Source organism: Callorhinus ursinus, unplaced genomic scaffold (assembly GCF_003265705.2).
Source record: "Callorhinus ursinus isolate GAN/ISIS: 27379988/994484 unplaced genomic scaffold, GSC_fseal_2.0 scaffold6, whole genome shotgun sequence".
NCBI lineage: Eukaryota > Metazoa > Chordata > Mammalia > Carnivora > Otariidae > Callorhinus > Callorhinus ursinus.
Window position 1 is genome coordinate 64,814,919 of NW_027397068.1, and position 13,158 is coordinate 64,828,076.

General features: G+C 42.2%; 1 protein-coding gene across 11 annotated transcripts in view; it reads left to right on the top strand.

Moving 5' to 3' along the window:
• Positions 1 to 13,158, top strand: part of PLEKHG1 (pleckstrin homology and RhoGEF domain containing G1) — a 219,586-nt gene that overhangs the window by 115,360 nt on the left and 91,068 nt on the right. Inside the window, exon 1 of one of the 11 annotated variants that reach the window (XM_073894085.1) lies at positions 1,868 to 2,090. The exons of 8 other annotated variants lie outside the window; for them this stretch is intronic. In XM_073894085.1, coding sequence (XP_073750186.1) covers positions 2,075 to 2,090 — 16 coding nt within the window. In that variant the 5' untranslated portion in view covers positions 1,868 to 2,074. Of the gene's footprint in view, positions 1 to 1,867; positions 2,091 to 6,586; positions 6,777 to 6,813; positions 7,006 to 13,158 lie in introns of those variants that run through there. 2 more of the 11 variants (XM_025866322.2, XM_073894083.1) reach the window with 2 other exon arrangements.

A 13,158-nucleotide genomic window follows, 5' to 3' on the forward strand; every position in this document is an offset into this window, starting at 1 on the left:
AGTTACTTCATGTATCTCTGTGGGAACTGGAAAGTAGGCAAGTGTTTAGACTCACAAAAACTTCCAGCAAATTTGGCTCTCAGCTTGGTTACCTTGTAATTAAATATAAGATGAAAGACGAGTCCAATGGAGCTTACTCTCCAAGACTGGGAGGGGAATCGAAGGGAAGGCAGCCCCACGTCGCTTGATTTTACTGTCAACATAAAGTTACTATCCACTTTTAGTATCACTTGAAGGGCAGCTTGAATAGGAGGAAGGGCAGTTTAGGAAGAGGGAGCAGATACGTATGTATATAGTTCTTGTTACCTCTGATTCGTAACACTTGTCACACTTGTCACTAACTCTCTGATGCTTGTCTGGTCCTGCTAGGCTGGAACGCCCAGAAGGCAAAGCCAGTGCCATTCATTCACTGAGCCCAGCACAGAACCCGGCGTTGACTAGGTTCCCAGTCAGTGAGGGTGAGTGGTCGGCGCTGTTAAAGTAGAGAAAAGATGTGAAGGGAGAAGAAGCGTCAGCAGGTTGTTGCTGTGTGTGCCAAAGCGCTAAAAGGCAAAGATCGGTACACACGGTGACGGATGGGTGTTTACGACCATTGTAATAATATACATCTCACCTGGCAGCCCTCTTTGCCTTCTTCAGTTTAAAAAAGAAATCCTGGAAGGGCGCCTGGGTAACTCAGTCGTTAAGCGTCTGCCTTCGGCTCAGGTCATGATCCCGGGGTCCTGGGATCGAGCCCCACATCGGGCTCCCTGCTCAGTCAGAAGCCTGCTTCTCCCTCCCCCACTACCCCCCCTCCCCGCTTGTGTTCCCTCTCTCGCTATGTCTCTGTTAAATAAATAAATAAAATCTTTAAAAAAATAAAAAAGATCCTGGAAAGTAATAAATCATCTCAGTCCCTTTAGAGAAAAATAAGTTCTGCTTTCCTGGAATGGGATCTATCCCGGGCCCTTTAGAAATTTCTACATGAATGGGATTGGCCTCGTGACTTGGCCCAGGAGGCCAGAGGAATAGCCCAACCGACCCCTCTTCAGTTCTAGAAATGAGGTAGCCTCCCCTGCAATAAATCCATTTGCTATTAAAGGTTAAGCTGTCAGCCACTGCGACATTGAAGGTAGCCTTGGGATTGGGGGAAGGAGATGGATGGTGGCAATCCCAGAGGATGGCAGGAACCATGCAGAAGATTCAGCTGCAGTTCAGAAGAGATTCTGACTGCCCTGTGCAGCTGGGCTGTGTCTCCCCCACAAGCCTCGTACTCACCTCTGCTGCTTTTGATCTTCGGCTCTCTGAACCAACCATCGAAGCCCTGAGTCTGCAGGCTAGGGGTGCAGCTGGAGATGTCTACCTGGCCTCGTTCTTCCCTCTCACTCCATCACCTGGGAGTTGGGGGGTGGGGTGGGGGAAGCTGGCCAAGAGGGTTTGTCTCTGTCCTCTGCCAGCAGGTGAAATGGTTTTGCAAGCTCACATAAAGGTTATGAACCTCCAAGGTTGTTACTCTAAAACAAGAATCGATTCTTGTTTTAATTATGATTTTGGAAAAGAGTGCTGTGGGATATCAATAAAGTATCCAAGCCCTTTTTTACAAGTTCAAGTACATTTTTTTGAAGAGTGTTTTCAGAAGGATAGAGTGTGTTGAATGCCTTTCGTTATGAATGGATTAGATGTGTGTTATCTCCTGGAGAAAAATGTGTCTGGAAACATACTGCATTCTTAGAGGGATAATTAGTTCATTGTGCTTAGCACAGCGAGTCCTCCCATGGTGTCCTTAAAGATGGGACTGATCTAGGATTGAAAGCAAGAGACGATTTGCAACATATTGCCTGCTCGATATCTAAAAATTGTTCAGTTCAGAAATAACTAAGACTTGATTTCATCGTCTCTGGACAATAAAGACCAAAATATCCTAATAGAAGAACAGAGTGAAAAACAGAGCTAATGATTGTCCTAGAGTCGGAGGAATGAGCCCATGGAGGAACTCCTGAAACAGCAGAATTTTAGAGCCCCGGAGTATGTGCCTTCCTTCCAGGCGATCTCAGCTGACTTTCATGGCCAACTAACATGATCGAGAAGTTAAAGCATGACTCGATTGCAAGGTAAAGAGTTGACTGTCAGAAAGTGTTGTGCATAATGGGCTTTGTGTGTTTGGTTCCTAAAATTCTTAACGACCATGACTCGATACTGACATTTTAGTGCAGTAGGGGGTGAGGAATTATGTTTTCAGGTGGATGGTTTGAGTCCTGGGAAACCATTTATTATTTATAGTTTGGTTTCTATGATGAGATTCAGTACTTCAGGGCTAACAAAAAAAATAATACTTTCATTTAATTTCTCCTATACGTGAGTGCTTTTGTCTGCCTTAGATCTATATCTTTTGTTGAGAGTAAACACTTTTTAAATTTGCAAAGACAAACTCACTTACCATTAAAATTATTTCACTTTGAGAAGAGTCTCTTAGAAAGAAAAAAACCAGATTAGCTTTTTTTGTTTGTTTAACAAAGTATATAGTTTTGTTTGTATAACAATAGCAAGGCAGGATTTATGGTTAGTGACATTTTCTGGGTTTAGAGTAGGCTGTCTGGAAGAGTGTATATAGATTTTTAATAAACAGCCGTGATGCAGAAGGGTGTTAGTACATTACATCCCACTTTAAGGAGGAAGGTCAGTGTGTCCTTCAAAGGGACATCACTGGGGCTGTGTGGCACCTCTTGGCAGGCAGCCGGTTCTGATGTTTGTCATATTTACTCTGCGGCAGGCACTTAGAAAAAGGTAATCTTGTGCCTCATTCTTTCAAATAAAAGAGTTCTAATAAACTAAAAATATAAGAATGTTTTGTCAATGGCCTGTGCTTTAGAAAACCGTTGGTTTTACCATTTGTTTTGGGAAGTGTATTACAATGGCATTATCTCAAATTGCAAGATAACCAGGCCCCCGCTCCAGCGTTTTAATTGTTACGTTCTGTGTATAAAAATATCAGTTGTGTTTTGAAGCAAAGCCCCTTGTAACTTCTAGCACCTTTGTATCTGAAAATGCGAGATGATTTTCTAAATTGGCCTTATCCAGTATTGATTGTATAAAGCAAAATCTTTCCCTGAATTCAAAAAAACAGTGCGCCTGACTTTGTCCTTCTTCCTTTCTCCAGGACATTCTTTCGCCCTTTGTTGCCCAGCTCCTTGGAGCTGTTGCAATTAGGTCAGACCTTGTTAAGCCCCTAGAACTGCGTGCTCCCTCTGCTTCCCCCGTCAGCCTCGCTGTCCTCCCCATTCTGTCCCATCCTGGCTTCTTCCTAAAAGGCCCGCATGGTTCCTTGGAAGGATGCGGTCGCCCAGGCTAACTCACAGGACTGTGGCAATGACACCCTAACCCTTCCCAGGGGAGATGAGAGTGTTAACTGACAACTTTTACCTTAAACCAAAAGGAGCTGGTTTCTCAGAGTAGAAGCGTGGGCCCTATGGCAGATTTCTGGGAAGGGATGTTTTTCAACAGTGGGGCTTTCTGGTCCTCTTCCAATTAGGCCACAAGGCTGGACTGCACTTGGCTGGCTGGCCGGTTCGTGCCTGCTGGCCGTGGACATGTGTTCTGTGGGTGCTGCTCTTTCACCCCTGGGCCCCCACCCCTGGCGGGGAAACTGGGAATCGTTCCTGCACTTCTGATTGTGTAACCAGTGCTGCCCGTGAAGGAAAAAGAGCCGCTTTCCAGTAAGAGTTATCTTTTTCACCCAACAAGGCATCAACGTGCAGTTTATCTGCGGCCGATCTCACTATCATTTACAAGGATATTTTGCCGAGCAGTCTTTTTACCTGCTGTTAATATTGGCAAATCAATTATACAAGAAGCAGCAGCAAGGATGCCTTTTGCACGTCTTGGGATTTATTTTGCTCCACACACGGAAGTCCAGCAGGGCCCCTGCAAGGACCGGTACCAGCTGGTGTGAGCGATGTGTGGGAATCAGAGATGGGAAGCACTGGAAAGCGAAAACCTTGCAGAGTAAGGTGGGGCAGAGAGAGGGGCCTTAAGAAAACACTGAGGCACAGGAACACTACATCAAAAACTAATGATGTAATATATGGTGATTAACATAACAATAAAAATTTTTTTAAAAAAGGGGCGCCTGGGTGGCTCAGATGGTTAAGCGTCTGCCTTCGGCTCAGGTCATGATCCTGGGGTCCTGGGATCGAGCCCCACATCGGACTCCCTGCTAGGCAGGGAGCCTGCTTCTCCCTCTGCCTCTGCCTCTCTCTCTCTCTCTCGGACTCTCATGAATAAATAAATAAAACATTTAAAAAAAAAATTAAAAAAAAAAGAAAGCACTGAGGCACAGAAGGCCCTTTTGCTCTCAGGTGTGAAAGAACCTTGAATGTTGCTCAAGAAATGTTCCTCTCCCTTCCCTCTTCCCTTCCTCTCCCCTGTTAGGCCTCTGTATTGTCCCTCCTTGGGCCTTGGGCTCCGTTCATGTGTTAATTCACTTAGCAAATATGTGGTACTGGGATAAATAGAAAGGCAAAGAGTGTGTGAGTGTGTGTGTGTATGTGTGTGTGTATTCCCCGCTCTGAAAAAGCTAGATTTTTTTTTTTAAGTTAGATTTTAAAAGACTAGATTCAAAATCCTATGAACCACCCACGTTTCCAGGTGTGATAGAGAGTGGTTGCGGTTACTTGTGAGTGATATGAGCGGTGTTTCCTTACTTAAGTTGATGATTTTGCTAAAACAGGAAACACAGGTGAAGTGACAAACGACTGACCCATGGGACCAAATACGCCCTGTGCTGCCCCCGCAAGTCAAGTCACTTGTCCAATGGGGATGTTTACTGACCGCCCAGCATTCGCACTGGATACAGCCTTGCTGTTTTGTTCACTTACAATGTACACAGCATCTCTCAGAAATGGCTTTTAAGAAATGTTTCTTGGTCGGAGGCCTAGGTGGCTCAGTCAGTTAAGCATCTGCCTTTGGCTCAGGTCATGATCCCGGGATCCTGGGATCAAGCCCCACATCAGGCTCCCTGCTCAGCAGGAAGTCTGCTTCTCCCTCTCCCTCTGCCACTCCCCCATACTCGTTTTCTCTCACGCGCGCTCAAAAATAAATAAATCTTTTAAAAAAATTAAAAATGGAGGTTAGTATGGAGGATTAAGAGAGTCCCCAAAGGGGTGCCTGGGTGGCTCAGTCGTTAAGCATCTGCCTTTGGCTCAGGTCATGATCCCAGCGTCCTGGGATCGAGCCCAGTATCAGGCTCCCTGCTCGGCAGGAGGCCTGCTTCTCCCTCTCCCGCTCCCCCCTGCTGTGTTCCCTCTCTTGCTGTCTTTCTCTCTCAAATAAAGAAAGAAAATCTTAAAAAAAAAAAAAAGAGAGAGAGAGAGAGAGAGAGTCCCCACAGCCCAGGGAGGACCCTGCCTCACAAACTGCCTTTTCAGCATCTGCGATTTAGTGACTTCCGTCAAACTGGTGAATTTGGTGGGAGAGAAACTATTCGAAAAGTTGTCTTCTGAACTGACTGATCAGTTTCCATCAAAATGGCTTACTTAAGTGGCCTTGCATATGTTCAGCCTTATTCGAGAGGAAATAGGCATTAAGGCAAATTATCCTATTATGTTGTTAGTTTAAAATCACTTAATAGGTATGCTAGAAATAGCTATATTAAAGATAATCAGCTAATGTTATTTTCCATAACCACAAACGAATGCTTTAAATGAAACTTCTATTTAAACGATTTTGATCGTTTGAAAGAGTTTACATTTCCGTGTCTATACATGGGCATAATCCATAATTTGAGTTTTAACTCCATGGTGCAGTCATACCAGTTTTCAGTAACATTTTGTACTTTTGAAGACCCTTCAATTAAAGAACTCAATATCTTTTTCAAATATGAACATTTTGAGTCTTTCTATAAAAATACGTATAGCATTTTAAGGACAGGTGGCCTTAAGGAAATCGAAATCCAAAATAATTTGGAAGTCTCTTGTACTAAAGTGTTGGAGTTTGATCATTCTGTCTTTCCTACCTCGTATTTGTGAATTAGAAGATCACAGAATTTGACTGTTTTTCTAAGAAATGCCTCTGAGTTTACATTTTAGATGTTTTTCTTCAGATGGGTTTTTAAATGCTGTTTTTTTAAAAAATCAAACTTAAATATATTCATGTTTAACGTTGCCTACTTAAAACTGTATTAAATGTCTCGTTAAAGGAAACCAAGTGCCCAAACTTCCTCCAACTGTGTGATTCGCTGCCACCCGCAAACTTCAGTTTTAAAACTTACGTTAGAGATGTGTCCATTTACTTCGAAACACACTTACAATTCAGGAAGTGAACTTGAAAATATCAGCGCTCCCGAGATCTTGATTCTTTTGTGGAATTTAATGAGAATGGTGGCCAGAGCCAGGAAGGTAAAGCCCAAGCCGCTTTAGGCGAGTGTGGGTTGTATTTGATGTTCACAAAAGAATGGCAGGCGCAGGGTGTTGCTCAGCGAAGTGTGCATTTTCAAGTTACCCACAGTGGTGTCTATTGTCCTGTTTCTCAATTGAATGATGTCATGTTTCATTTAAGGCTCTTGGTGATGCTGAAGTCTGTGGTCTGCACACTAGGGGGGAAAAGGCAGTGAGAAAGTTGCAAATCAGGTTTTTGTAAAGCCTTTGTGTGTTGGCTTTTGAGAGATAAAAGCTGACTCATGCAATATTTCTACGGAAGGAGCTGCACGGACTAGTAAAGACTTCTTGTTTTACCTGAGCTCCCAGTGAGGTCACTGCATCAGCTGGAGGCAGACGATGTGGCTCAGCCTGGGGAGAGCACAGGTAGGTGCCCACGTGAATGTGCCCAAAGCACCGATGCCCGTGCGGGGACAAACTCGTGCCTTCCGTCTTGGAGCAGCCGGAGACGGTCCATGGTGGGGAGAACCCATTGCAGGGGCTTTTCTTCACAACACAGTGCAGGGAAAGCAGCTTCCTGGGATATGTCACAACTGTTCTGTTATAAATGCGATCTATGGAAACAAGTTATCCAACAATGGAATTAGTCCAGAAGGTGATTTTTTTTTTCTCTCTATCTGAACTGGTGTCTAAAATGGTTTTTGCCTTGTTTGGGTTTGGTTTTTTGATCTTTCCTTAAAGTGAGGTTGAAGTACCTAGAGAGCTGGTTGGTGTTTGTGATTCTGGGGGGAAAACGAAAATCCCAGGTTGTTGCGCATCGAATGCCCAGTATTTTAATGTGCTTTCTTTCTGAGGTTCACTGCAGGCTGAGCAGGGGGGCTGGAGGGGGGGGCGTGGAATAAATGTTTGTAAATTTCGTGCTTAGCAACTGTAGTGGTGAAATTTAGTCTGAGTCTAGTGGGAACCAAAGTTGAGGAAGTAAATGCAATTTCCATTTTGAATATTTATTGGTAAGAAATACTTTTTTTAGGAGGAATAATCGGGGTGAAGGAGGCACGCACTGTATTCAACACTGCACGTTGAAACTGATTTTATTTTTATTATTTTAATGTAGTGATAGTTATATATTTCAAAGAAGATATATGGCATTCTCTTCCATTTATCATATTGAACATAAAAATCAATTATTTTAATATAAAATATTTAAATATTTGATACAAACTGAGGTTGTAGTTTTAATTTCTTTAAATAACTTTTTTCAGAGTATAAAAGCAATACACATGTGGAGGAAAGTGTTATTTACAGATAAATATTAAAAGGAAAAAAATCACTATGCTCCTACTTGGTAAAACCAGTTCTATTATTTTATTGTACCTTTCAATCTTTTTCTAATGTGGATAATAAATAAGTGGCATTTTAAATTCAAAATTGGGTTCACATTGTACATTTAAGCCGTCCATTTTACCAAACGGCATATTTTCTCCATTTTCTACACCCTTCAGAATTTGAAAGGACATGACATTTAATAGTTTTATATTGTTCCTTCTAGATGGATGTATTTACTCAGATCTCTATTGTTGACACTTTGAATTCTCTTCCTCTTTTTCTCTAAGAAAATGTTTAGTGTACTTTGTGGATGGATTTATTTACTCAGAGTGCTATTGTTAGTCACTTGAATTTCTCCCCTTCTTCCTCCTCCTCCCTCTAAGCCCCCCTCCTCGCCTGAAAATGTTATTTAGCCTAATGCCTCCCTTTCAACTGTGTGGAAATGTTTTGGGAACTGAGTGCATTCAATACAAATAGAGCCTTAATATATAGCTATCCTTGTTTAGTTACTGCCCTGAAACCAGTATTTCCACACTAACAGGAAGGTGCTATTCAAAGAAGCATAGATTTTTAATCTAAATTAAAAATAGAGATTTTTTTTTTAATAGCCTTTGGCAGAGTCACTGAACTACGTGTTAGCATCCAAGACCTGGCATTAGTAGGATGGAGAAGAAAATTGCTATTTTGCAGTTACTGCGTATGCTGTGATTCCAGCCAGGAATGGACCTGCTGTCTATTTCAGGGTTGGAGTCACATTCCGAAGGTTGGCTGGGATCATGGAATCTGGCCACCTAACTTACACATGAGGAAACCTGAAACCCAAAGACTGTAGTACAAACCTTGAATGGTACAGGGCCAGGGCACGAATGCAAACCCTCCAACCACAAGAGAGAGTGTTATGTCATAACCTAATTTCTGGCCCATCCTCTGAGCTCTTTCTATACATACAGTTGGGTACATATTCATTCCTTCACACACACACACACACACACACACACACACACACACACACACACACATACACTATGTAGGCCCTTTTGGCTTTTAGCACATTGGTACCATGTGCTTTATGCAAGGAGCTTATGTTAAAGTGCATTTCCTGATCTCTAAGCGCCTTTTCTGCCCTACTGTTTTATGCATCTCTACCCAAGTGCAAAGAACAGTGGACTAGAAATCAGAAACCATAGTCTCTGATCCACAGTCCAACTTTGAACCCTCTCTGTTTATTTTTCTCCCCTGTAAAATTTTAAGAAGTAGTGACACATGTGAATGAACTTTGAGGCTTTAGTTTGTTTTGATTTGGTTTTTTTTTTTTTTAGGATAATTTTGATGCGGAGTTAAAGCAGTGGCATATTATGGCAAAGCTAATCTGTTATAATAGAGACTGTTCAGGTTATCTCTTGCTGCATAACAAATCATTCCAAACCTAGTGGTTTGGAACAACAGCAATCATTTATAATCTCTCCAAGTTTTGTGAGTCAGGAGTTCAGAGGAGGCTCTGTTCTGTGGTTCTGAATCAGGGACTTGAGAAATGCAGTCAGACATGACAGTGCTGAGGTCACCTGGGAGGCTTCTCACTCACACAGCTGGTACCTTGGCTGGAAACACTCAAACAGAAGGCCCCGGAGCAGCTAGGGTTGCTTGAGCGTCTCTCTACATGTCAATGTGGTCTCACCACATGGTTTCTCCAGCATGTCAGCTTCAGGATAACCAGACTTTTCTATGTGGTGGCCCAGGGCATGTCCACACCCAGTTTTAATGCAAGCCTCCTTCTGTCTTCGTGCTCTGCCATATTCTAGGGCACTGGTGCCATGTTCATGGTTCAGGCAAGGTCCCTGCCCCATCTGGGTTCCCGTGGGAAGGGAAAGAATGTGGAGAAATGATGATGAATGCTTGAGAAACAGACCCCCCCAAAGAGGCACTTATCACTTCCACTGGCGAGGAGAACTTGACCGCCATGCTGTTATGTGTGGTGGGAAGGCCGGGAAGTGTACTCAGCTGAAACTCTATTCGCTGAAGCCGACCATAAAGGTAAAAACAGCTGCATTTGTATAAAAGGCCTTAAGGGAATTCCCTTTTAACCAAACTGTGGCATGCTTGTGCCCTTGAATGTAGAAATTCTAGAGTCACCACTTAGCTGAGGCACTTTATCTATTAGCTGCATTAACTATCAACTATCGTAGCCACTGTATCCCTTAGTTTCCATCCACTGGCCTGGGAATCCATTAGTAAATTCCCTGAATATTTAGTATCAGACTTTACAGCTTGAAAGAATCTTTGTTTTTGCTTTCTCATTCAACCTCTCGCCTCTTGTTTGAACAAGAGCATTTTCGCAAAATATCTCTTCCCGTTCTTGATCTTCTTGTACAAATACTGACTTAACTGACTCTTCTATGGTAATGCCATTTTTTTTAACTATTTACTTTGGAAAATTTTTTTAATTTACAGAAAAGTTTCCAAGATCGTCCAGAGTTCCTTTACGTCTTGCATCGAGCTTCCCCTAATGTTAGTATCTGGCATCACGGTAGTAATTCGGTCAAAGCTAAGAAATTAACGTGGTAGTATGATTATTTTTTTTTCTTTATTTCCAAAGAACTGCAGATTAGTATGAAAATCATGTTACTGGGAGCAAATACTCCGAGCATTAAGGAACATGTGAAATTGTGGTCCTGGCCTTGACATTAATGAAGAATCACGTTGGTATTTTAGAAATTCATGTTGCTATCTGGTGGCTTTGATCTAGTGAGCTATCCACTATCTCAGAGGTGTAGAGCAGAGGAGGATTCTCCTCAAATACCAGGTGTTGTCTTTGACATATAGAAATGTACATTTCTTTTTTTTTAATAATTTTTATTGTTATGTTAATCACCATACATTACATCATTAGTTTTTGATGTAGTGTTCCATGATTCATTGTTTGTGCATAACACCCAGTGCTCCACACAGAATATGCCCTCTTTAATACCCATCACCAGGCTAACCCATCCCCCCACCCCCTCCCCTCTAGAACCCTCAGTTTGTTTTTCAGAGTCCATAGTCTCTAATGGTTCGTCTATATAACTTCAACTCTAAAAAGTTTTTTTCGTTTGCTTTATTTGTATACAACTTTGAGGCTCTGCCTGAGACTGGCTCTGTATTAAATGGCTTTGCCGGCTGGGAGAAGAACTTCTTGCTTATACTTTAGTGTCTCTGTCGGTTTCCCCCTTTTGAGAAATTCACAGGCAGTATAATAAGGAACTACATAATGTTAGTTATTCATTGGTCTTGAGCGCAACACGTTCTCTTCATTTCCATGACTGCCCTGCCAAGGAACTCAAACTAGGTATTTGAAGTCTAGAATAGCAATGAGCAGAACTTGGAAATCCTGATCACACATCAGCCCCCACTGTGCGTAGAGTTCTGCCTTGCCTCATAAAGCTCCTCTTGGGGGTTGTGACAGGGAGTGGTCAGCTGTGGACCCCTCTGTCCCCCCTTCAACATGTAAACGTGGTCACGGGAAGCCTGGGCCTCACTTGCCATGGAAAGTTCTGCCTCAGCCCTAAATCAGCCTGAGACAAGTTAGAGCCAAGAAGGGCTGCTTTTGATTCTGGTAGTGACATTCCAAAGGAGAGCAGTTAAAATGATGGAAATTTGAGGAGCAAACAAAGAAAAGCCAAGGAATTAAACCTCTCTCACCTAGAAACAATTAGAGAGAGACTTGTCATGAAGTAAAATGTGGGAAAGCATACCTATGTGGAGCTCTATAGCCATTATTTTCCTTTTCTTGAAGATGGCACAAGAAGGACTATTTTATGTTAATGGCTTTGAGGCTGACAGTACCGTACTCTGGCTATAAGATAGAAGAATCATTAAGACTCTGAGACCTTCGACTTGGGTTTCCAGCACCACCTCTGGGTTTACCAAAGATCAGATGGATCAAGACCCTCCGGGCAGGCAGAACCAGCTTCTTTCAGGATATTCACAGTCAAAAGACCCGCTGACATGGGCCATTAGCAATGGTGGGCAAGTTCTCAGAAGATGCTATGTAATCTCCCAGTGTTTGGGTTTTGGTAAGAAGAAAGAAAGGTTAGAAGAAGAAAAATAAAGCATCACGTTAGCCAAATGGTAATACAAACTGTCAGCGTCCTTCACTCAAGGTGGGGGAAGAGGCTTTCTTGCTCTACAGCTTTTTATCTGGGTGTTGCCGATACCAGGGGGATGATGACCCCAATATCTAGTACACAGTGACTGCCTTCACCTCTGTTTTTATTAACTCATAACAACATGGCATATTAATGAATGGAGGGGAAGAAAAGACAACCTCGGAATTGTAGGTGCCTCTCCATTCACTATTATTTGAATAAAGATTGATAAGGAAATAAATGTGAATCTTACAGAACAATATAATGATCTAGAGGACTTCATTGTCCAACTAAAATACAATGCAGGCCACATATATAATTTGTAATTTTCCAGTAGCAATATTAAAAAAAGCAAAATGAAACCAGTTAAAATAATTTTAAGAAGATATTTTATCTAACTCATTATCCCCAAATATTATTTCACCCTGTAATTAATGTAAAAATTATTAAGGCAGTGTTTTGTACTAAGTCTTTGAAATCTGGTATGTATTTTATCCTTACACCATGTCTCAATTTGGACTAGCTGCATTTCAAGTGCTCAGTGGTCACATGGGGCTACTGGTCACATGTCAGCTACTGTGCTGACCAGGACAGCTCTGGAGACAAATATCAGTAATTGGTGTGCTATATTACGAAGAATAATCCAGACAGGGTGGAAATTTTAAATTATTTCACGGGAGGTGAGAACAAGACTAGGCAGTTTTTATGAGGTCCATTTCCTCATGTGAGAGAACTATAATTATCTTCTAAGCAATGAATCAACATAAAAATGTGATCCATTAGCAAATTCAGTCTCATATCATATGAGACCTAGCATTAAATGTTTCACTTCTGTCCTTGGCAATTTTGGAAGGTGTATAATTTGGGGCGGTAAGCTTGGTTAAATATTAGATACCAAATATCTCAAATACTCTATTTTAAAAGAGCCTAGTTGGCAGTCTGAAGAATAGGCCAGCCCAGTGGCCTAGAATACATGGCCTGGTGTTAGAATATATGAAGCTTTACCTGGAACAGGGCCCAAATTCATGCTGCCATTTAAGATTTATCCATGAAGGGAAAGGGACCTCCTGTTGATGTGAGTTTCATATCCCACTTTTTCCCACCTTTGAAAGTGTGAAAGGCACTCTCATCCCTAGCAGCCCAGCATGGACTCCTCTGAAACACCTGGCCACTTCTAGTCCCCTTTAATCCCTCAGTCCCAGTATTGGCTGGCCAACTTGGCATGAAAGTAAAGAAATGAGTCTCTATTGTGTTCATTTCCACCAATCCTGATAATGGTATATGCCAAGAGTTTTATAACTGTTATAGTTTTCCATACTGGAGAGAAGGTGTGTCCAGGTCTATGGGAAGTAGGTTGATCT